The sequence below is a fragment of the Sphaerodactylus townsendi genome, linkage group LG06 (genome assembly GCF_021028975.2).
Source record: "Sphaerodactylus townsendi isolate TG3544 linkage group LG06, MPM_Stown_v2.3, whole genome shotgun sequence".
Lineage (NCBI taxonomy): Eukaryota > Metazoa > Chordata > Lepidosauria > Squamata > Sphaerodactylidae > Sphaerodactylus > Sphaerodactylus townsendi.
The window spans coordinates 577,365-602,369 of record NC_059430.1 but is presented as its reverse complement, the minus strand read 5'-3'; the positions used below and the strand labels follow the sequence as shown (position 1 = coordinate 602,369).

At 48.2% G+C, this 25,005-nt stretch overlaps 1 protein-coding gene across 1 annotated transcript in view; it reads left to right on the top strand.

Moving 5' to 3' along the window:
* The first annotated feature begins 3,277 nt into the window (after positions 1-3,277).
* Positions 3,278-25,005, top strand: part of PSMD1 (proteasome 26S subunit, non-ATPase 1) — a 134,175-nt gene continuing 112,447 nt past the window's right edge. Inside the window, 10 exon segments of the mRNA XM_048500710.1 lie at positions 3,278-3,414; positions 7,272-7,315; positions 8,688-8,761; positions 9,420-9,589; positions 13,157-13,362; positions 15,882-16,025; positions 18,614-18,840; positions 20,005-20,071; positions 23,141-23,269; positions 24,378-24,466. Of these exon segments, the coding sequence (XP_048356667.1) occupies positions 3,399-3,414; positions 7,272-7,315; positions 8,688-8,761; positions 9,420-9,589; positions 13,157-13,362; positions 15,882-16,025; positions 18,614-18,840; positions 20,005-20,071; positions 23,141-23,269; positions 24,378-24,466 (1,166 nt within the window). The 5' untranslated portion in view covers positions 3,278-3,398.

Sequence of the window (25,005 nt, the reverse complement as noted above, 5' to 3'; positions counted from 1 at the left end):
TCTCTTTTACGGGACTCCTGCCGCTTCGCTAACGCCAGTTCGCTAACGTGCTTTGTCATAAGGCCCTGCTTTTGCAAGCTCATACTCGACCGGGTGTTCCGCCGACGAGAGTGTCCTAGGACGTGCTGTAGTCTCGGATGCGCTCGATTCAGAGGGACAGCGATACCGAAACGGTGGTCCCTGGATGCCGATCCAGCGACTTCGGTATCGCCCTTCCCAGGCGCACGGTGAGCAGGTGGGAGGTTCGAGGGATTCTCGGTTTCGCACCAGCTTGTAGGCTCACCACGCGGGTCAGCGCAAGAACGACGCAGACGCTGAGATAACATCTGGTGGAGATCGCCAGCAGCGTGGAGCCGCTGAGGTCCGCAGGTTCCCATGAAGTCTCCCGCATGCTGGTTCCTGGCACCTTTTATTATGATTCTCATGGGGCGGTAGAAGGGCGGAACGGGAGAGTCCGGGAGAGCCGGAGATCATCATGTGATGCATGATCTCACCTGGCTGCTACGTGCGGAGAGGAGCGTAAGCGTCTGAGCCTAATCCTCACCTGGGGGCAAGACCATTGTCCCTTTGTCCTGGACGCCCGTGACTGAGCCAGATAGTTCATGACCTGTGACTCATAGGGGATGAGGAGGGGGCGGTGCTGCACCCAGAAGCTGGGTCAGAGGAGCGCTGGTGTGCCAACGTTCTACCACGGTGCTGCTGGGTCAGCAGTGCATTACTACATCTGGTTAGCGAAGGTAGAAAACGGGATAATTCTCCCTGTTGGGCTGTTTTAAAAACATGTTTTAGAAATATGGTAAAGTTCCTTGTTTGAGGAAAGTCTCCTTCTTTTGATTTCTAGAAACAAAATTAAGTATTTGAAAGTATTAAGTATTTGACAGGCAGTCAATTAGAGGAGAAGTCGTTGTTTCTGTTGGCAGTAGACAATAGGACTTGCTATAATGAGTTTAAATTATGGACAGAAAGATACCAGCTGGAAATTAGGAACTTTTTTTTACAGTAAGAGTTTTTTACAGTAACAGAGAAATTATGAATGCCCCACCCCCAGAATGCCCGGCTACGCCCCCGTCGTGCCCCGCCCAGCCCCATTGGCGCTACGCCACAGTTTGAATCCCACCACCATGGGAACCTGTTACTAAAATTTTTGGATCCCACCACTGCTTCTGCCTAACTGAACATTGATGCTGCAGCAACAATAAACAATTCTTTTATTTCACCCTGCCTCTCGCCTCTTGAGTCCTAATTGGGCCGCGGCTCAGGAGAAGATAATTGATGTAAATTCCTAGACACATCAATGACCTGAGCTCTTTGCTATCTGGCTAAAATTTCATTCACCTAAACAAGAAATAATAAACTCGTTTTGCCCTATTTCGATAGAAGATGTGAATGTGGAGATGATTATATTGAGACCATATGTTGAGACCATATGTTGTTGACTTGTAGACACTGGGGAAATTTGAGGCAGAAATATTTTGAGACGTTTTTATTTTATAAATGTTATCCTTCTTCACCAAGTCTACCTCAGTTTCTATTATCTGACTCAGATAACAGGATTACACTACTGTAATAGCGAAGTTTTTGTGGACAGTAATTCAATAGAAAGGGGGTTAATTTCTCTTGGGGATTATATTAGTGCTGTGCTGCTAGTGGCCACTGGGCCATTAAAGCAGTATAATTTAAGTACGTATACCTGCTGGCTGCAACCTGTCGGTTGGTATGCTAACAATATAATGTACCTAAAAAAGAGTTCTGCTGGATTAGAGTGGTGGTCCATCTAGACCAGGGGTCTGCAACCTGCGGCTCTCCAGATGTTCATGGACTACAATTCCCATCAGCTGGCCGGGGCTGATGGGAATTGTAGTCCATGAACATCTGGAGAGCCGCAGGTTGCAGACCCCTGATCTAGACCAGCCTCCTGCCTAACACAGTGTCAAGATCCACTTGACCAGACAAGAAGACACTTGTAGGCACACAGAGGTTTCTTTATTGCAGGCATAAGTCAGACCTCGTACAGCTTAAAGAAAGCTCTGCTGGATCAGCAGTGCTTTCAGTATTATAAAGCAACACATTCCCTTCCCCCTCCCGCAAGAACACAGCCCAAGTTATGAGCGGTCACGAGAACCGAAAGCATTCGGCCTTCAAGAAGCCAGCACTAGAAGCAGAGAGACAGCGCACCTGGCAGCTAGCAAACATAACACTTCACACAGAGCACAGCTTCCCCCATCCCCACAGAACCAGACTTGACATTCAGTGGCCAACCAGTCCCACTGGAGATCCAACAATGGTCCCAAAAAGTTATACTCACAATCAATGTAGTGCATCGAACAAGATCACCAAATGTAAAAATTGTGATGAAATATTCTCTCCTTTATCACTAAGTCCAGTTTTAATACATATACACTACAGTAACTTGACTATAAACAAAATGTTAAATATGATAATCTCATTCTGCAAATCAATCAGATTAATAGTCAATAATGCAGAAATACACAAGGTGATTATTAGCTTTGCACTTTTAAATGATGCTTTCTGTAATGTTAGAGTGCTGAAGTTCACCGTGTATATTTCTGCATTATTGACTATTAATCTGATTAGTAGTCAGATTAATAGTGTATGCCCAGGGATATGCACCACAGCTTCGGGGGGTGGAGGGCAGTATGTGGGGAAAAAAAAATAAGGGTTTTGCTAATATGGAGGTAGAATTTTAGGAAAATGGGTTGCCAAGGGTTACTTGAATGGGAAAAGGTTGGGAACCATTGCACTAGACTAGACAAATTCTGGAGCTGTCCAGCGGCTGATTTACTTGGATTATCATGAAGACAACAAAAACCCACCCTAAAAAGGAGAGGACTATTTTGGTATAAATAATTCGTCTACTAAATAATCTTTGGGGATTGGGATTATAGTTTATGTATTGTTGTACATTGCACATCTTGCACATCTTGTATATTATAGTTTATGTATTGTTGTATATTGCATATCTTGCACATCATTCCTGCACCACTTTGGAAGGTGGCAACCCCCTAAAGTGGAAAGGTGTCTTCGACGGAGCCTGATCGCAGGACGGCGCCCTTCCGAGACCGCCCGACTCTCCCCGTCCCTCTTCCCCACATCCCGAAGCTGCTCGGGAGCTTTCCCGCTCGGTTTTCCGGGCTGTCGCCGCCTGTTTCCAGAAATCAGGCATTCGCCTAAGACAGCCCGGCCGGGTTCCGTTGCTAAGGAGAAGGGCCCTGAGGCGCCGCGTTGCCGGCGGGGACGCGGCGCGTCACTTCCGGAGCGCGGCTTGAAGGCGCGACGGAAGCGGCGAAGAAGCTTGGTCACCGACTGCTCTTGTGAGTGGTGCCGCTCTCCCGACGCTCCGACGCCGACCGCCGCACCGAGCCGGCCACGCAGGCGCCATGATCACCTCCGCCGGTGAGGCCGGGCGGGCGGGTCCCGGGCGGGGGTGGCCGGCCACGGGGCTCCCCGGCTGCTTTCCGCTGAGTCAGGGAGGCCCGGAGTGGCCTCTTACTCTCGCAGCGCTTCCCCGCTTCGCTCCTTTTCTCCTCTCAAGATGCCAGCTGTGGCCTGGGAGCTCCCAAGAGGCGTGAGGGCGAGGGGAATTTGCTCAGAGCCCATGGTAGACCACCGAGTTGCCGTCCAGATCGGCCCTTTTCTGATCTAGACAGCGCTGGAACTCCAGGAAAACTCCAGGGCCTTTCTGGAGGTTGGCAACATTACATCCACCTCCTGGCTCTTGCTCCCTTTCCTTTATTAGCATTGATAGACTCCTTCGTTAGTTGGGGGGGGGGGGGTGTCCTTCCATAGCAGGATAGGGCCAGGATGCTAAGTGGGCACAGCTGGCTCAGAGCAGGGGCTGCCAAATTCAGGGGCTGTCAGCCATGGGCTGCGGACCATGAAAACCTGGTCCACGCTAGGGTTGCCAGTCTCAAGATTGCAGAGATATCAGTTCCTTTGGAGCATAGGTGCCACACTTGCAGCCCTCCAGATGTTATGGACTACAGTCCCCATCATCCCCTGCCAGCATCATGCTGGCAGGGGATGATGGGAACTGTAGTCCATAGCATCTGGAGGGCCGCGAGTTTGACACCTATGCTTTGGAGGAAATGGTAGCTTAGGATAGTGGACTCTATGGCAGTGAGACCCCCCTCCCCTGGATTCACTCCTAATATCCAGGAATTTTCCAATCTGGAGTTGGCAACCTTACCATATAATGTGCTCTGTGTGAAAATCAGATACCTGCAACATCGGCTGTGAATCCATGTAGACGGGGGGGGGGGGGGATGGACATTCGATAAACTAAAAAAATTAACCCGGTGTTGAGAAAGCTGACTAGGTTTTGGCTTTTTCAGCTTTTCTATAAGCAGCTCCTCCTCCCCATCCCACAGTTGGTTGCTGACTTTGCAGTCCGGGAGGGAGCTTGGCTGTTGGTCGACTTGAGAAACAGCAACGAGGAGAGCTGAAATTTTTTTGGGGTTGGGTTTTTAAACCTGAAAATGTCCAGTTCAAAACCAATGGGTATCAGTTTTATTCAGCTGGTTGTTGAGGGTTTTCCGGTTGTGTGGCCGTGGTCTGGTAGATCTTGTTCCTGACGTTCGCCTGCATCTGTGGCCGGCATCTTCAGAGGCGTATCTATGCCGGCCACAGATGCAGGCGAAACTGCCACGCAGCCCAGAAAACCCGCAACAACCAGTTGAATCCGGCCGTGAAAGCCTTCTACAATGCAGCTTTATTCAGCTTTTCTAGGTTTGAAAACTCCACAATTTACAAAGCATGGTTGTCATTGATAGTGGCCTTGATAAAGGGAGACAGGAAGCAGTGGGAGCAGAAAGGTGATGGCCAGGGGGTGGGGCTCTACAACCTTCCCTCCTTCCTCTACTGGTCTTTGTGGGAGCACTCGAACCTGGTTTAAATGTGACCCTGCTGGGCAGCTCGATCTTGTCTGTTCCGCACTGTGTCCCTTGTGCGCTGTGTAAAATGGTGCCATGAGAGTAATGTCAGGAGGCCAGAGTTCCATAAGCCAGTGCTGTTTGCAATAAGAAGCCCAGAGGCTGTCGTTTTAGGCCTGGTGTCTGACTCAGCAGAAAACAGCTGGGGTTTTATTTTGTCCAGCAGCACATGAGGTCTTCAGCAGCCTCATTGGAGAGAGCCCAGCTTATTTACGGCTGCTTTGCCATGAGTATGATGTTTGGCCAGACTTTGAGGGAAGACGCATTGGCCTTCTTGCTGTCAGCCTTCCTCTCTTGCCTTTGGAACTCTGTAGCCACGGCCACTGATTGTTCTGCAACCAAACCCACAGAAAATGGCCTCTATTATTCAGAAGCTTATAGAAAATTAAAAGGTCAACTATTGGATAGAGAGTTCTCTACCCTAATCACTGCAGCCAAGAAAACGTGCTCCCCCCCCGTATCTTTCTTTCCCATTTGAACGGGCCCCCGTGGCACACTACCTGTACTGCTTAATAAACCCTGCTCAAAGGAGAGCCATAATGCTCGCCAGGTTTAATGTTATGCCTTCTGCCTTGTTACATGGCAAATTTAATATGCAAGAAAAGGCTAAAAGATTGTGCCCATGTAACGATGACTCAGTTGAATCTCTGGCCCACCAATTACTACACTGTCTCAGATTCAAGGAAATCAGATCCAAGTATGTGAATCTTACTCCTTTACATTTACCCCATCTCCCCGATTTAATTAGATTACACTACTTGTTGGACAATCCTGATCCTTCTCTCTGTATGATAGTGGCAGACTTTCTCCTGGAAATTGCTAAATGCCAGTAGATTTCCTTCGACCTAACATTTATTTCCTGTATTGTATGTGCTTTTTAATCCGTTTTTTTATTATTGTTATACTGTTGTCTATGCCAATAAAGGCATGCTTTAATAAAAAAAGAACTTCTTATACCAGGAAATATTTTATTAGTTGTGGTCTTAAGAGAGCAGGCAGATGAATGTAAAAGTTCTGCCAGGTGTGTTCTATTTACAAACTTGCCTCGGAGAATAAGGTAAGGATTTCAAAGTGGTTTGCCACGGGGGCTTGGGCTTTGGTAACTGACCATGGTGTATTTTCCAGAAGGTTTGAAAGGTGCCATCTCCGTTTACATCAGCAAACGTTGGGCTTTGTTATAGTATGCAATCAAAACGGATTTGCTTTCCCCTTTGAGCAGACTGCCCATCTTGCCAGTACTAGCATCTATTCCCTCAGCAGCACAGAAGTTCAATAGGTGTTCTGACACCACATTGTTGATTTCCCTTACCCATTATTGTTGCTCACACTGACTATTAACAAAGAAAACCTCTTAATATTTAAAATAAGGTGAGCCTGAGGGAAACCGTGATCAGTCTTTCGAGTGGAACAGGGCAAGGACCTGCCCTCTGCTGCTCTAGAGCAGTGGTGGCGAACCTATGGCATGGGTGCCAGAGGTGGCACTCAGAGCCCTCTCTGTGGGCACGCGCAAACAGAGTGCCCCCCCACACATCTAGGCTGGCCTGAGCCACTCGGCTCAATTATTAGCATTAAACCTAAGACCTAGTTTTGGGGAAGCAGTGTAGGTAACCCTGTTAAGCACTGTTAAACCCCACTGATTTTCATGCGAAGAACTAAAGCATGATCCTTTACCTGGGAGTAAGCTCAGTTGCTGGCAATGGGACTTGCTTCTGAGTAAACCCTCCTAAGGTCGTGATTCACCCTTTGGAAGATTTGCTCGGTTGCTTCAAAGCAAAGCCATCAACTACCACCAAGCTTACTCCCAAGTAACGCATGCCTCACAGCCAACCATTTTTTCTAAACTAAAACCTAAGTATTCAGTTTAAATTGCCGTGTTGGCACTTTGCGAAAAATAAGTGGGTTTTGGGTTGCAATTTGGGCACTCGGTCTTGAAAAGGTTCGCCATCACTGCTCTAGAGGGTCATGAGCGTAGGTTTCAGATTGGTAGATTCTGCTTAGGAGAATCTGTTTAACAGTTGACAATGGAAACTATTATTGTTGAGCCTGTCAGAGAAATTCTAGGTTGGATTTCAGTAATAAGCAGTTGAACTAGTTGGCCTACGAAAACCCAGTTTAACACAGCAGTTCTAAGAAAAGCAGTGATTCCAGCTCATGGCATATCTAGTTCTTATCCTATATCAAAACCGGTAACGTGTCTGGTCAGAATATCATGGAAACAACTTTTAATATTTGGTTTTTGCAATACGTTTTGTAATAGCAGCGAACCACTTTGCTGTGTTGTCTTTCTTTGATTTTTTTTTAAACAAAACCTTTCTTTTGTAGCTGGAATTATCTCCCTTCTGGATGAGGAAGAGCCAGAACTCAAGGTAAGTTGGGTAGCTTTCCTTTTGACTTCGGAGCAAAATAAGATGTAAACATCGGAAGGCCGAGGATGGATCCTTAAACGAAACAGCTTCCTGTTTCACTTTTCAACAATTGGCTGCATGCCAGCTTGGTATCCCTGAGACTGAAGGAATGAAAATGGATTGTATGATTTGTCTCTAGCCTCTAATGTTGATGTGACAGTGATGTAATTCTGAAAATCCTTGTGGCATGGATCTAAGATTCAATATGTGGTGGTGGGGGGTGGGGGGGAGTGCAGCAGCACCTGAGACAGTATGGCTTCTCCCTCTGCTGAGGAGGGGGGAGATTTTTTTTGCTGACTCCCCTGTCACGCTGACTGCCGGAAAGACAAATCAGTGAGTTCTGTATCATATTAAGTCTCTTTCAATGGAGACCCAGGTGCCCTTGTAACCCGGACTGCGTTTTTCCATCTCCGGCAGGCCCAGTGGCTGGCTCCCTTCCTCTCTCAGGCAGACCTGGCCACTGTGATCCATGCAACGGTCACCTCCAGGCTTGACTATTGTAACTCGCTCTACGCGGGCCTTCCCTTGCGCCTGATTCGGAAACTGAAACTGGTCCAACATGCAGCGGCGCGTCTGCTCACAGGGGGCGCCTTCTGTAATAATATACAACCTGTGCTGCGCCAGCTGCATTGGCTCCCAGTGGAATTCCGAATCATCTTCAAGGTGTGGGTTTTGACCTTTAAGGCCTTACGCGGCCTGGGACCCTCTTACCTGAGAGACCACATTACCCCATATGCCCCTACTCGGCCTCTGCGCTCAGCAGGGACAAATTTACTGGTGGTTCCTGGCCCCTCAAAGATGTGGCTGGCCTCCACATGGGCCAGGACCTTTACGGCCCTGGCCCCGGCCTGGTGGAACACTCTTCCTCCAGCGGTCCGGGCCCTGCGGGACCTTGGTGAGTTCCGCAGGGCCTGTAAGACTGAGTTGTTCTGCCGGGCCTTTGGAGTGTCCAAAGGACCTTGTGCCAGATGGATTGACTCAGTCTTGGGAGCCATGACCCTCACTTCACAATACCTGAGCAAGGCTCTTAAAGATGGGATGCTTTGGAGGTCATTAATTTATAGGATCACCATTAGTTGGAAGGGTCTTAACACGCATACATCTTATCATCTGTGAAATACAGATATAGGTAATAACTCATTTCTTGGTGGGCATTATTGGCTAGGAAAGTTGATGTGCGGCCTCTTTGTCCTTTCAGATACAGATGTAGCAAGTTGCAGTGCTTTGATGTTCAGTACGTTCATGCATTGAAGAGCCAACCTCTGTGTTTCTGTGACTCTGATTGTAATCTCTCTAATAACCTGATTCTCTCTCTGTGTGTGTGTAACTTTAGGAATTTGCTCTTCACAAACTGAATGCTGTTGTCAATGACTTCTGGGCTGAGATTTCGGAGTCCGTAGACAAAATGTAAGACAAATGTTGTTCTCCCTTGGGAATGGCATCGTCAGTTTCTACACAGTACACAGTTAAAATGTGCCTTGCTCTAGGTAGATAATGATAGAAGAACTGAAATCATCCAGTTCTTAGCAGAGTGAAAACGCAACCATGTTTAAAAAGGAATTATCCTTTATTAGGATTCTAATTATAAAAAAGTAAGCTACAAAATATATACAACAACACGAGGAAGACAAAAAATAATCATGTGCAAAAATACACATGTAAGCAAAGAAGCTTACAGACGGCAAAACAGCACCAACAACACATCACAAGGAGAAAAGAGCAGAGGGAGGAGAGGAGGAACATACAAAACTACACTATTATATGCAAAAAGGAAGGTGACCCCCAGTTAACCTATTAGCAGTTCACCTACCTTCATTAACAGAAACTACCAAGTAAATGCAAACATCTTTCCCCTGTGAGGATTTACTGAAAGAATCACTAGGAATGCCAAATATTCTAACAGATAAAGGGCACACCGATAAACTGATAATATTTGGTGGCAGAAGGTTACAGATCCACCATCCAAGAGATACTAGTTAGATTGAAACATGAAATTTGGTTTTGATTGGAAAGAGGAAACCATGAGCTGATTTTCCCCCCTCTTGCCTCCTCGCCTTCTCTGCAGCGAAATCTTATATGAAGATGTGGATTTCCGAAGTCGCGAATTTGCCGCTTTGGTGGCTTCGAAAGTGTTCTATCATCTGGGGGCTTTTGAAGAATCTCTCAACTATGCCCTGGGGGCTGGCAACCTCTTTAACGTCAATGACAACTCTGAGTATGTGGAGACCATCATTGGTAAGGGCTGGCATTGTGAGCGGCAAAGAGGCCCATCCCCATGAAAGCGCTGTGTGTTGGTTTGAAATCTGGCAATTCTCCGAATCAGCAGTGTTTGCTTTGTATTGTCGAAGGCTTTCACGGCCAGGATCACTGGGTTGTTGTGGGTTTTCTGGGTTGTATGGCTGTGTTCCAATAGCATTTTCTCCTGATTTTTCACCTGCATCTGTGCCTGGCAGCAGGTATATATATACTCCACTTGCTTTACTACCATCAGATCATCTGAAGATGCCAGTCACAGATGCAGGCGAAGCGTCAGGAGAAAATGCTATTGGAACACAGCCATACAACCTGGAAAACCCACAACACCCTAGTGTTTGTGTGGCGCCTCCCCTGACCGCCCGTCCCGCTGGGGCGAGTGTGCCGTCCCTCCTCCCTTTACCTGGGGGTTGTCCTCGCCAGCCGAGATCTTAAATAACCTTGCCCACAGGGTGCCTCAGCTGTAGACGTATCCTGACATCCCTCCTGCACCTTTCCCCCCGCTCCGTTGCCTCACGGAGCGAGGGTTAGCCCGCCTACTGGGCTCCCCACTGTCTCCCTCCCCTGTTGCACCTTTACAGGGTCGGGACCCAACAGAAGTCCCCCAGCTTGTTCCCCAGCACAGCTGGCCTACAGGACTCTCCCAGTCCCTGCCCTCCTGGGCTACACTCTCCTCTTTCCCTGCCTCCACACAGCTCTCTCCTCCACCCTCTTCCCTCAGACAATGACCCAGAGCTTCCTTTCCCACCCCCTTATATCCCCTTCCTCCCCTCATCTCCCTGCCTCGTTCCAGCTGCCGTCCCCTCTGATCAGGCTCAGCTGAGACTGGGTGAGCCCGTCCGGGTTCAGATCCCCGCCCCCGCAGTCCCTCGGCCTGGCGTGTTTGTGGCGGCGGGTCGGCTGATCGCCCGGCTGAAGTATCGGTAGGTTGATGTACCGACATGGCGCTCGGTCCGGGTGCCGGCGAATCGCCGTGTCGGGGCGGCGGCGTCCTGTCGGGCGGGGAGGGGCGGATCGGCCTGGCAGCGCGTCATCTCTTCTCCAGCCGCGGATGGGGCCACGGTACCGCGTGGCACCGGAACAAGTCTGGGCCCCGTGCTGGAGCTCGCCTCCGGACAGTTTGTTTTGTTCATTGTATGTTTACTTGCTTCCTGGCAGCCAGTATTTTAATTCTGGCAGCATTTGGAGTAAAGGGCAGCCTGCCGGCAAGGGTTGCCAACCTCCATGTAGGCCCTGGAGATCTCCAGATTACAACTGATCACAAAGATGAATTCCCCAGAGAAAACAGCAGCATCGGAAGGAGTCCCTGGCATGACATTCTCACTGAATTTCTTTTCCAAACTTTGTCCTCCTTTCTGGGCACTGTCCCCAAATTTTCAAAAATCTCCCAGCCCTCATGCCAATAGAAAAAGATTCTCTTTGTTGGCATTAGTTTGGGAAGGAGCATGTGGACATTTCAGAACATTACTCTGGAGAAAATGAGGTGGGGATGGGTAGCCAAGCCTTGCAGACTCTTTGCTGGCTTCCTTGGGGAAGGTAGAAACTTAGAAGGGTTTGGGTTTATACCCTACCTTTCTCTCCTGTAAAGGGATTCAAAAGCGGCTTACAAACGCCTTTCCCTTCCTCTCCCCACAACAGACACCTTGTGATGTATCCAGGTTAGTGGCCAATACTAGAACCAGGGGGCATACATTGAAAATGCTGGGGGGAAGAATTAGGACTAACAGAAGGAAACACTTCTTCACGCAACGTGTGATTGGTGTTTGGAATATGCTGCCACAGGAGGTGGTGATGGCCACTAACCTGGAGGATTCTGAGATGGAAAAAGAAATTAGAGAGGCCAACAAAAACAAAAATGTAGTGGTAATGAGTGATTTTAACTATCCCCATATAAACTGGAAAAATGCATGTTCAGGTCATAGTAAGGAGAGAGCATTGTGAGGTATTGGCCACTAACCTGGATAGCTTTAAAAGGGGCTTGGACAGATTTATGGAGGAGAAGTCGATCTCTGGCTCCCAATCTTGATCCTCTTTGATCTGAGATTGTAAATGCCTTAACAGTCCAGGTGCTCGGGAGCAACAGCCGAAGAGGCCCTTGCTTTCACCTCCTGCCTGTGAGCTCCCAAAGGCACCTGGTGGGCCACTGCAAGTAGCAGAGTGCTGGACTAGATGGACTCTGGTCTGATCCAGCTGGCTTGTTCTTATGTTCTTATGAGGTAGGTAGGGCTGAGAGAGTTCTGAGAGACCTGTGTCAAGCCTAAGTTCACCCAGCAGGAATGTAGGAGTGCAGAAGCAAATCTTATTCACCAGATTAGAGTCCACCTGTTCTTAACCACTGCAGACTACACCAAGCTGCCTCTCAGCTCCGGCAGTAGGAACAATCTTGTCTGATTTCCCCTTCTGCAGCTCTGTCCAATACAGGTTGCTGTCCACCGTGGTGTGCAGAAACTTGCCTGAGATAGGGAGATGGACAGCCCCATTTGTAATTTCTGCTAAACCATTGTCTTGTATTTTCTTGTTTTCATCTGTTTATAATTGCTAAATTAAGGCCTCTTTGCTGATTTTATCATGTAAACAGCTTCATTTTATGTGTGTGTCAGCACATATGTATGTGCATATGTGCAAGTACACACACACACACACACACACACAAAATATAAAGTGATAAATCGTATGGTCAAACAAGGAAAGAGAAAATAAATATATACACAAATGCCCCTTAAAAATATACGCGTGCATTTGTGATTAACGAATTGATTTTCCAACTGTAATTACATGCATGTTTCTGTCTTTAGAATTATAGAATTTAGAATTATATTATCCTATAGTCCCGTGGTGGCGAACCTATGGCACTCCAGATGTTCATGGACTACAATTCCCATCAGCCCCTGCCAGCATGACCAAATTGGCCGTGCTGGCAGGGGCTGATGGGAATTGTAGTTCATGAACATCTGGAGTGCCATAGGTTTGCCACCACTGCTAGTCTAAACTATCCTTTGAGGATCTTGATATTGTTGTAATAAAGTCAGTTTTAACAGGTTGTTATGGGTTTTCCGGGCTGTGAGGCCGTGGACTGGTAGATCTTGCTCCTAACATTTTGCCTGCATCTGTGGCTGGCATCTCCAGAGGTGTATCACAGAGAGAAGTCTGTTTCACACCAGCTGTGAAAGCCTTCGACAGTACATCAGTTTTAACCATTTAAACTTCTCTTTTCCTTTAATCATCTGATCTCCAACCAGAGATCTGTGATTCAGCTTCCAGGTTTTAACAACCTCCCAGTTGATAATATTGTGGGAATGGCTTCTAAGGGCAAACTTGAGTGGTAATCATAATTTAAATTTTAATATTGTGGGAATGGCTTCTAAGGGCAAACTTGAGTGGTAATCATAATTTAAATTTCTTTGGCTGGCGTGGTTTTAGACTTGGTAAAGGGGAACGGCTGGGGGGGGAGGGGGGTCTTTATTTTGTACCGAGGATATTTTGCTAAGTTGATGCCGTGAACACCGGTCATGCTTACGGTGAGCTGCATGTGCTTTTTTCAACCCTAAGCAAAATGCATCGACCACTACACCAAACAATGTGTGGAAAATGCTGATCTGGCCGAAGCGGCCAAGAAGGCTGTTGATCCAAGACTGGAGGGAATTGTAAACAAGATGTTCCAGCGCTGTTTAGATGACCACAAGTACAAGCAGGCCATCGGGATTGCTCTGGAGACGCGCAGGCTGGACATCTTCGAGAAAACTATTTTAGAATCGGTAAGTGCAGGGAAAATGTGTTTCCTAATAATCCTTACATGTGTCAGCTGCATTGGCTCCCAGTAGAGTTCCGGATCATCTTCAAGGTGTTGGTGTTGACCTTTAAGGCCTTACGCGGCCTGGGACGATCGTATCTTCGAGACCGCATCACCCCATATGTCCCTGTACGGCCTCTTCGATCAGTTGAGGCCAACCTACTAGTGGTCCCTGGCCCCTCGGTGATGCGGCTGGCCTCCACACAGGCCAGGGCCTTTAGGGCTCTGGCCCCTGCCTGGTGGAACGCTCTTCCTCCAACTGTCCGGGCCCTGTGGGACCTTGGTGAGTTCCGCAGGGCCTATAAGACGGAGCTGTTCCGCCGGGCCTTTGGAGGAACCGGCCGCTGATGGTGCCCCCTTCCCCCCCCTTTCATGGCCCTCTACATCTGGGCCGTTTGTCATTCAACGGGACCTGCCATTCCTCCCTCTTGGGAAGAGGATTTTGAATATGGAGCCTCTGGACACCCTTTATTTTTATGCTAGTATTTTTATATTGTATTTATGAGATCTAGCTTTTACTGTTTTATCGCTGCTTTTAAAGATTTAGCCATTTTATGTTATATTATGTTTATTGTTGTACATAATAATAATAATAATAATAATAATAATAATAATAATAATAATAATAATAATTTGCTTTTTCTCAGTTTCTTTACAGTCAACAATTCACCAAGGTATCCACCACAATCCCCCAATTTCTTTCACTTTCAGTCTCTGCCAGTTCTGATCCCACTGGAATATGCTCAGTTGGGGTGGGGGTGTCCTGTGTGCATCACTTTGGATTTATTCACGCTAAAGTTCATCTGCTATGCGGCTGCCTACTTGTCCAATATGCAGAGAACTTGGTTCAGCAATTTAGATAAATCCGCAAGGTTATGCAGTTGCAAACTTAATGCGGTTGAAACCCTGACTCACCAACTCTTGCACTGCACCAGATTTGATAACATCAGATTTAAATATACCAACTTACATTTTTTCTTCCAATCTGGGCTGCCTGATCTGACTAGGTTATCTCTATTGTTGAACAACTCGGACCCCGGTCTTTGTGAAGAGATCGCCAGTTTCATTGCGGAGATAGTTGAGAGTTCCCAGTAGAACGTATTTGTTGTGCTCCCCGTGGGGCCTTTTATCTATCATGTATTCATGCAATTGTTCCCGATTTATGTAACTCTTTCTGACTATGCCAATAAAGGCTTATGTATATGTATATGCAGAGAACTTCACAATCCACCGTGGTTTTCCCTACCGTGAATAACTTGGTATTATCTGCAAATTTAGCCACTACACTTAATTTTGCTGAAGTTCCAAATTATGTATGAACCAATTAAATTGTCCCAGGCCCCATCCTTATGGAACCTTAGTTGTTTGCTTCCCTCTAAGGAGCAGCAGTGGCGTAGTGGTTAAGAGCGGGTGTACTCTAACCTGGAGGAACCGGGTTTGATTCCCTGCTCTGCCGCTTGAGCTGTGGAGGCTTATCTGGGGAATTCAGATTAGCCTGTGCACTCCAACTCATGCCAGCTGGGTGACCTTGGGCTAGTCACAGTTCTTTGGAGCTCTCTCAGCCCCACCCACCTCACAGGGTGTTTAGTGTGAGCGGGGAAGGGCAAGGAGATTGTCAGCCCCTTTGAGTCTCCTTACAGGAGAGAAAGGGGGGATATAAATCCAACTCTCCTTCTGTTGTGAGGACTTCCTGTTTTCCTATAGGCTAACTGGTCTGTAATTTCCTTGAACCCCTCTGGGCCTCTTTTCACAAATCGTTCTGATGTTCGATAAGCTCCAGGCCTCCAGTGCAAGAAGCAGGGAAACCCCCAGTGACATCCTACTCCCGCAAATTTAAACCTTGGTTAATAACTGAACACTGGGGAAAGGATTTGAAACAGCTGAAACCATCTCTCTTCTTAAGAACATAAGAACTAGCCAGCTGGATCAGACCAGAGTCCATCTAGTCCAGCTCTCTGCTACTCGCAGTGGCCCACCAGGTGCCTTTGGGAGCTCACCTGCAGGAGGTGAAAGCAATGACCTTCTGCTGCTCTGCTCCCGAGCACCTGGACTGCTCAGGCATTTGCAATCTGAGATCAAGGAGGATCAAGATTGGTAGCCATAGATCGACTTCTCCTCCATAAATCTGTCCAAGCCCCTTTGAAAGCTATCCAGGTTAGTGGCCATCACCACCTCCTGTGGCAGCATATGCCAAACACCAATCACACGTTGCGTGAAGAAGTGTTTCCTTTTATTAGTCCTAATTCTTCCCCCAGCATTTTCAATGGATGCCCCCTGGTTCTAGTATGGTGAGAAAGAGAGAAGCATTTATCTCTGTCAACATTTTCTACCCCATGCATAATTTTATAGACTTCAATCTTATCCCCCCTCAGACGTCTCCTCTCCAAACTAAAGAGCCCCAAATGCTGCAGCCTCTCCTCATAAGGAAGGTACTCTAATCCTTCTCCTCCTTCTTCTTCTTCCTGTCTTTTGTTCTCCGTGCAGAATGACGTTCCTGGAATGCTGGCCTACAGCTTAAAGCTCTGCATGTCTTTGATGCAGAACAAGCAGTTCCGCAACCAAGTGCTGCGCGTTCTGGTTAAAATCTACATGAACCTAGAGAAGCCCGACTTCATCAATGTGTGCCAGGTACGGCTGCGACCCACCCGCCTGTTCACCTGGGGAAGAATTTGCGTTTGATTTGATTTGCGAACTAGGTCTGAATTTATTACCCAGATCAGTGTTTCCCAACCTTTTCGAGGTCAGGGTACCCTTGACCTCACTCTTCATATCTCACGGTACCCCTGCCGCCACCCCCCCACCTTCCCCTCCCATAGCCCGTGCTTGCCACACCCCCACCTTCCCCTCCCAGGGTGAAGGGAAGCACTGGGGGTGGTGGTGGCTGCTGACCCATGGGCCAGCTCCATGTCCTTGCTGGCGCCGGTGGGAGACACCACAAAAATGAGGGGGGGGGGGGGCGGTAGTGTTGCTGCGGTACCCCTGGGACATGCTCACAGCACCCCAGGGTACCAGGGAACCCTGGTTGAGAATGGCTGACCCAGATGGAAGCTGGGAAGATTTCTGTGGACTTTCCGCTCTGCGTGGTTAGCAGTGGTACCCTGTTTCCCCTAATATAAGACATCCCCGAAAAATAAGACGTAGTAGAGGTTTTGCTGAAGTGCGAAATATAAGGCATCCCCCGAAAGTAAGACGTAGCAAAGTTTTTGTTTGGAAGCATGCCCGACGAACAGAACACAGGAAAATAAGACATCCCCTGAAAATAAGACATAGCGCATCTTTGGGAGCAAAAATTAATATAAGACACTGTCTTATTTTCGGGGAAACACGGTATCTAGTCACGTAGTTTGGGGCTGGAAAGTGCAGCAGACCACACAGTTTGTTCAAGTCACGGACAACCCTGTAGTGTTTTCAAGGTGAGAGCCATTTGGAGGTGGTTTGCCATTTCCTGCCTCGGCATAGTGACTCTGGACTTCGTTGATCAACTCCCACCCAAGTACTAACCAGTGTCTGCCCCGCTTAGGTCCTGAGATGTGATGAGATTGGGCTAGCCCAGGGGTAGGGAACCTTTAACACTCATTTGGACCCGTTTTCCACGGGAAAGAAAACACATGGAGCCACAAATACTTTTGGACATTTAAAATGAAGATAACACTGTATACATTGTTGTTTTTTTTACCAATTATAGTGTGTTGCTTATGAAAGCAGTGGCTTTCACATCATGCACGGGCTGCACACACACAGAAAGCCACATACACACCCATACTCCCCATGGTTTTTGAGCACTGAGTGCATGCAAAATAAATATATTTTATAAATATGAATATAATAATGGAGATGGGGAAAGACATTGGCTGCCTAATTCTGTTCCGTTCTGGGAAGGGTTTTTTTTTTTGGGGGGGGTGCTTTTAAAGGATGCACGCTTATATAGTCATTATGGCTTTCCCTTTTCCTCCTGCTCCCAGAGTCTAGAGTCCCTGGCGAGGAGGCTCGTGAGGGGGGTCGTTCTTTCCCCTGAGACTCTTCCCCGTCTCCTCCCTTTCTCTCTCTCTTGCTCCGTTCTCTTTTCTCTGCTTCTCTCTCTCTCTCTCTCTCTCTCTCTCTCTCTCTTGCTCCATTCTCTCGCCTCTGCTTCTCTCTTCCTCCGTTCTCTGTCCTCTGCTTCTCTCCCTCTCCTCTCACAGTCTCCTTCGTTCTTGACTCTACTCTACTGTCCTGTCCTTCTCCGCTCTCCCGAACTGCCACCCACTCCTTCCCTCCATCCGGCCCGGGCACGCTCCGTCTGCATCTCTTTTAAAGCCTCCCCCACTGCCTTCTGGGGCGTTCCTGTTCCGCGCTCTCTCAGCTGTTCTCCCAGCCACTCAATAAGCCTTGCCGGGCCATCCAGCGGCAGCTCCTTGCCAGCTCTTTCAGGCGCCTCCCGGCTCGGTTTGCGCCCTCCCTCTTTTCCAGCTGCTGCACGCCATGCGGCGACGGGCCATAACTGGGCTCCGGGCCCCAGCGCTGACCCGCCCGGCTAAGTCTGGGGCGGGGTGACTCGCCCATCCCCGGACACCGGGGGAAAGCAGAGCAGCACCCCGCCCCCTCGCAGCTGCCCGAAGGCGACTTGGGCACCTCAGGCGAGCCGGACTGCACAATGAATGGCCATGGCGGAGTGTGGGGGTCGGCGGCTCAAGGTGGGCGGGAGGGCACGAGGCGGGTGAGCGGTGCAGTAAAGCGCGCGCAAAAGGTTCAGCGTTCTTCCGACAAGTAAAGCGCGAGCAAAACGTTCTTCCGGCGGAGGGGAGGGGAGGGGAGAGGAGGGGAGGCAAAACGTCCTTCCAGCACAGAGGAGGGGAGGGGAGGAGCCGAGTAGAGATCTAAACAGTGCGGAGACAAGCCTCGTGAGCCAACATGAGGCCCCAGGAAGGGGCAGCCACGCCGGGAGCCGCACTGCAAGTAGTCAGGAGCCATTTGCGGCTCGCAAGCCATGGGTTCCCGACCCCTGGGCTAGCCGGCCATCCAGGTTAGGGCTGAGATACGGGAGAGGACAGAAATTTTAACAAAAGAGGCTTGTGCTATGATAGTGCGTGCAGGGTGTCTTTTCCTTGCTATTTTAAATGTTTATTTAGAACTGTTTCTCCTTTAGACAGGAAGGAGCGAGAGAGGGCGGGTGCCCTTAGGAAGCTCATCCTTCCACCTCGAGGTTCCTTCTGACTCCCCCTTTCCTCCCCTTGCAGTGCCTCATTTTCCTAGACGATCCGCAGGCCGTGAGCGACATCTTGGAGAAGCTGGTGAAGGAGGACAACCTTCTCATGGCGTACCAGATTTGTTTCGATCTGTACGAAAGCGCCAGCCAGCAGTTCCTCTCCTCCGTGATTCAGAACCTCCAGACTGTCGGCACCCCGATTGCTTCTGTGCCCGGGTCAACGAACACGGGCACCGTTCCTGGGTCGGAAAAAGAAGGGTAAGCCAGCCAGAACGCTTGTTTGTTTATTTGTAGCCTGCCTTTCTCACTAAGATTCTAGGTGGATTTGAAGGTTGGACAAGCATCCAGTCGGCAACGCATTAGTCCTGGGATTGTAAATTTAGAAAACAATGCAAAACAGTGCAAAAAAAAACCTCCCCAAAAGACATGTACCGTATATACTCATGTATAAGTCGAATTTTCAGCACATTTTTAATGCTGAAAAAGCTCCCCTCGACTTATATGCGGGTCATTAATTTTTTTTGTGTGTTTTTATTTTGCTGGCCATTAGGGGGAGCAGTTTTTAGGCTAGCAGCACCAAAATTTCAGGGTACCCTCAGACGACACTCCTGATGATACCAGCCAAGTTTGGTAGAGTTTGGTTCAGGGGGTCCAAAGTTATGGACCCCCAAAGGAGGTGCCTCCATTCCCCATTGTTTTCAATGGGATCTAGTAGTAGATGGGGCTACCCTTTTGAGGGTCCATAACTTTGGACCCTCTGAACCAAACTTCACCAAACCTGGCTAGTCTCATCAGGAGAGTCTCTTTATGATGCCAGCCAGGTTTGGTGAAGTTTGGGTCAGGGGATCCAAAGTTATTGACCCCCAAAGGGGGTGGTGCCCCATCCCTCATTGTTTACAATGGAAGCTAATAGTAGATGTTCCATTTCTGATAATATCCCTCTTAAAATATGAGTTGGGTTACATTTGGACATACAGATGATGATGAGGAATCCAGTTTTGAAGGATTTTAACTCTTGTGTTTTAGCTTGGTTGCCAATTGAAATAAATATTCAAAAGCATTTAACCTACTGATGCCTCAATTAATGTAATTTTATTGGTATCTTTTTTTAGTTTTGAAATTTACCAGTAGCTGCTGCATTTCCCACCCTTGACTTATACATGAGTCAATAAGTTTTCCCACTTTTGTGGTAAAAATAGGTGCCTCGACTTATATGCGGGTCGACTTATACACAAGTATATACAGTAATACCATGAAGAATTAAGAAAGAGCACAAAACTAGCAGGAAATGCAGTAAATACATGCTGCCCCTACTCACGGTCGGACTGCTGCTCTGGCCCTCTGCAGAATGCCAGTACCAAGCTGGAGAATAATATGACCAAATTCATGATGCTAATGAGGCTGTCCTGTTTGCTTTTGCAGCGACACCATGGAGACGGAAGAGAAGGCGGGGAGCCCCGTTGCCGCCGGGAAGCCTGTCCAGAGCAGCGTAAGTACGGCTGTACGAATGTTCCGTTGCCCACGAAGGTGGCCTGCATCTTCTCTTGTTGCTGCCTTGAAAGGCCTTGCAGCGCCACAAGACACCGTTTCCCCCAAAGCATGCCACGCCAGGCAGCAGTCCTCCTGCGTGAAGCAGTTTTATCCCAAACCAGGTCAGCAGTCCATCGTCGTCAATGTTGTCTGCTCAGATTGGCTGTGACTTTCCAGAATCTCAAGCAGAGAAGGACCTTTTGCATCACCCGTTAACCCACTTCTGTTAACTGGAGTTGTCAGGGATCGAACCAAGGACTTTCTGCAAAGCATAAAAACATAAGAACAAGCCAGCTGGATCAGACCAGAGTCCATCTAGTCCAGCTCTCTGCTACTCGCAGTGGCCCACCAGGTGCCTTTGGGAGCTCACTGGCAGGACGTGAAAGCAATGGCCTTCTGCTGCTGCTGCTCCTGAGCACCTGGTCTGCTAAGGCATTTGCAATCTGAGATCAAGGAGGATCAAGATTGGTAGCCATAGATCGACTGCTCCTCCATAAATCTGTCCAAGCCCCTTTTAAAGCTATCCAGGTGAGTGGCCATCACCACCTCCCGTGGCAGCATATTCCAAACACCAATCACACGTTGCGTGAAGAAGTGTTTCCTTTGATTAGTCCTAATTCTTCCCCCAGCATTTTCAATGTATGCCCCCTGGTTCTAGTATTGTGAGAAAGAGAGAAACATTTCTCTCTGTCCACATTTCCTACCCCATGCATAATTTTATAGACTTCAATCCTATCCCCCCTCAGGCGCCTCCTCTCCAAACTAAAGAGTCCCAAATGCTGCAGCCTTTCCTCATAGGGAAGGTGCTCCAGTCCCTCAATCATCCTCGTTGCTCTTCTCTGCACTTTTTCTGTCTCTTCGATCTCCTTTTTGAGATGTGGCGACCAGAACTGAACACAGTACTCCAAGTGCGGTCGCACCACAGCTTTATATAAGGGCATGACAATCCTTGCAGTTTTATTATCAATTCCTTTCCTAATCATCCCCAGCATAGAGTTTGCCTTTTTCACAGCTGCCATGCATTGAGTCGACATTCCCATGGAACTATCCACTAAGATGCCCAAAGCAGAGGCCTTTCCACCTAGCCGCATCCCTTACCGGTCCTGTGTCAACATGACTTGGACTTTTGTGCTGTTTCTGCCTTCCCAACCCTGGATGCGGAGACAGCGATGACTTTTCCAGTTCCTGTTTCTCTGGAATGCAGTGCTCTGTTTTAACAGAGGACTGGCTTGTATTGGGATGTGTTGCTGCTTACGGGGCATTGGTGAAGGGTTTTTTTATCTGTGTGGTTTTTCTGTAAGGTTTGCCCTTTAATGCAGAGAACAAATGCAGTGGTGTAGGAGGTTAAGGGCTTGGGTATCTAATCTGGAGGAACTGGGTTTGATTCCCAGCTCTGCCGACTGAGCTGTGGAGGCTTATCTGGGGAATTCAGATTAGCCTGTGCACTCCCACACACGCCAGCTGGGTGACCTTGGGCTAGTCACAGCTTCTTGAAGCTCTCTCAGCCCCACCTACCTCACAGGGTGTTTGTTGTGAGGGGGGAAGGGCAAGGAGATTGTCAGCCCCTTTGAGTCTCCTGCAGGAGAGAAAGGGGGGATATAAATCCAAACTCTTCTTATTATTATTTAGTCACTGGCTGCAGTTCTGAATATTTAAATGACTACAGTCATACTTCACAGCTGTGTGTAAAGCGAGAGAAGGAACCTCTAAGTGGAACACAGAGGAAAAACATTTAAATCCCAAGCATCCGTTGTTCTTATGTAATTTAGCATAGCCCTGACCTGTATAGTCCCAGGCTAGCCGGATTTTGTTAGACACTTGGAAGCTAAGCAGGATCGGCCCTGGCGAGTATTTGGACGGGCCGCCTCCAAGGGTCATTACACACAGGCAGCCAATGACAAACCACCTCCGAATGTTCCTTGCCTTGAAAACCCTATGAGGTCGCCATAAGCCAGCTGTGATCTGACTGCAAACACACAGTGGGTTTATTTATTTATTTCTAAAATTTATATCCCGCCCTCTCTCGCAGGGCTCAGGGCGGCGAACAATAAAACAATAAAAACAACCATATTATAATACAGTAAAATCAATCAACAGTAGCAACAGCAGATGGCAAAATCCACCCCCCTCCGTGCCCACAGGAGCCCAAGATGGCAGAAGCAGTGGCATAGTGGTTAAGAGCTGGTGCACTCTAATCTGGAGAACCGGGTTTGATTCCCCGCTCTGCCACTTGAGCTGTGGAGGCTTTTCTGGGAAACTAGATTAGCCTGTGCACTCCCACACAAGCCAGCTGGGTGACCTTGGGCTAGTCACAGCTTTTCGGAGCTCTCTCAGCTCGACCCACCTCACAGGGTGTTTATTGTGGGGGGAAGGAGATTGTAAGCCCCTTTGAGCCTCCTTACAGGAGATAAAAGGGGGGTATAAATCCAAACTACTACTGCTCTTCCTCTTCTTCTTCTTCTTCGTCTTCTTCTTTTTCTTCTCTTCTTCTCTCTTCTTTGTAAGCCCCTTTGAATCTCCTTAGGGGAGAGAAAGGGAGTATAAATCCAAACTCCTCCTCCTCCTCCTCCTCCTCCTCCTCCTCCTCCTCCTCTTCTTCTTCTTCTCCTTCTCCTTCTCCTCCTTCTCCTCCTTCTTCTTCTCCTCCTCCTCCTCCTCCTCCTGCAAATATAGCAGTCAACCTGGCTGGCCAGATGGCAAAGCCTGGCAAAATAGCTCTGCCTTGCAGTCCCTGAGGAAACCTCGTAAATCCTGCAGGGTCCTGATCTCCCTTGGGAGCCTATTCCACCAGGTTGGAGGCCAGTCGGATGTCTTTCGGGCCAGGGACCTCCAACAGGTTCTCCTCCGAAGAATGAAGGAACCTAGCGAGGCAGCACAGGGAGACGCAGTCCCTCAGACATGCCCTGACCTGGATAGCCTCTGTCCAACTGATATCAGATCTCGGAAGCTAAGCAGGGTTGACTGTGGTTGGAATTTTGATGGCTGTCTTGTCTTTTTGTGTCTTTTCTCTGCATGTGTACCTATGAAGAATCCCGAGTCAAAAGACCAGATCCCCAAAATGATCAAAATTTTAAGTGGCGAAATGGCCATTGAGCTACACTTGCAGTTTTTAATACGGAACAACAACACGGACCTCATGATTCTAAAAAACACAAAGGTAAGACTGCGGGCGAGAGGCTTTGGGAGCTTAGCTCAGGGCCGCACAGTGTATTCTTGGAAGAATCCTTTTAAAGAAATCTTTTATCAATCATGACCAACTTGAACATTGTCGTCAGTGGCTTCTTTCTGTTCCATGTAATTCCCCGAGGCAAAGATGAAAGATAGGTAGATGAAACTCAAAGCAATATGCCCTGATGGGGAGGCGTGATTCTGATTAGCAGCTAGATTTCTTAGGGTGGTGTTTTGGAAGTGGAGCCCAGGTGTGTGCGTCTCTTCCCCCCCCCGTGCACAAATCCTATGTGTTGAAGTTTGGGGATGTTTCCAGGGTGGCATTCTCAGCCCCTTTTTGAGATGCGGCGACCAGAACTGGACACAGTACTCCAAGTGCGGTCACACCACTGCTTTATATAAGGGCATGACAATCTTTGCAGTTTTATTCTCAATTCCTTTCCTAATGATCCCCAGCATAGAGTTTGCCTTTTTCATAGCTGCCAGGCATTGAGTTGACATTCCCATGGAACTTCCCATGACATTCCCATGGACATTCCCATTGAGTTGACAATTCCCATGGAGTTGACATTCCCATGGAATATACAACCATGCTAACATCTTTCTGTGGAATAGAGTATAGTCACTTTGCTTTGTGGTACTCCTGAAGAGAAGGTTAAGAGGCGACATGATAGCCATGTTTAGATATTTGAAGGGATGTCATGTGGGTGAGGGAGCAAGCTTGTTTTCTGCTTCTCCAGAGACTAGGACCAGGAGTCATGGGTTCAAGGTGCAGGAAAAGAGATTCCACTGAAATATTAGGATGGACTTCCTGACTGTAAGGATGCTTGATAGTGGAATACGCTGCCTGGGAGGGGGTGGAATCTCTGTCTTTGGAGGTTTTTTAACAGAGGCTGGATGGCCATCTGTCTGTCAGGAGGTCTTTGTATTTCTGCCTTGCAGGGGGTTGGACTTGATGACCCTCGGGGTCTCTTCCAACTCTATGATTCCTTTTTGAACAGCTCAGCTCTGTGTAGCTTGAACTGCAAATCAGGGTCTGGCGCATGGTGATCTCTTTGGCTTTTTTAAGTGACTGTGGCCATTTTGCTTCTTTTCAGGATGCTGTGCGGAATTCCGTCTGCCACACTGCAACGGTGATAGCCAACTCCTTCATGCACTGTGGAACGACGAGCGATCAGTTCCTCAGGTAAGGATGGGCAGAACTGGTAGCAGGCGACCTGTTCGTGGGGAAGGAGACAGCAGTAATTTGTTATGGGAGCCTAGCAGATGGAAAGCCCTTCTCTTTCTACAAGATACAGATGGGCTGAGAGGCTAAAATGTGGTTAAAAGGTTCAAAGTTCTATCCCCAGCGTGGTGTAGTGGTTAAGAGCATGTGGGTTCTAATCTGGAGAAACAAGGAACAAGGTTGGCCAAACCCCAAAAAGCTAATACTATACATATGCACTGAAGAGGACGCACATGCACTGAAGAAGATTAGCGAAAACGCACTTCAGCGTGCAGGTGGTTTGCTGCTGCTTCTTTGAACCTTGCTGCTCTTTTGAACTTGTACAATTTGGTGGCAGGTTGCTGTTTCTTGAACCGGTGCCTTTTCCATGTTTTCCATTGGACTGTGAATGAAATATTTATAGAGGGAGAACCTTATGGACTCATGGAATCATTCCTGATTATGTTATTTTGCGAATATTGCATATATGCACTTTAGTCATTGTTGGTATTAAAACTTCC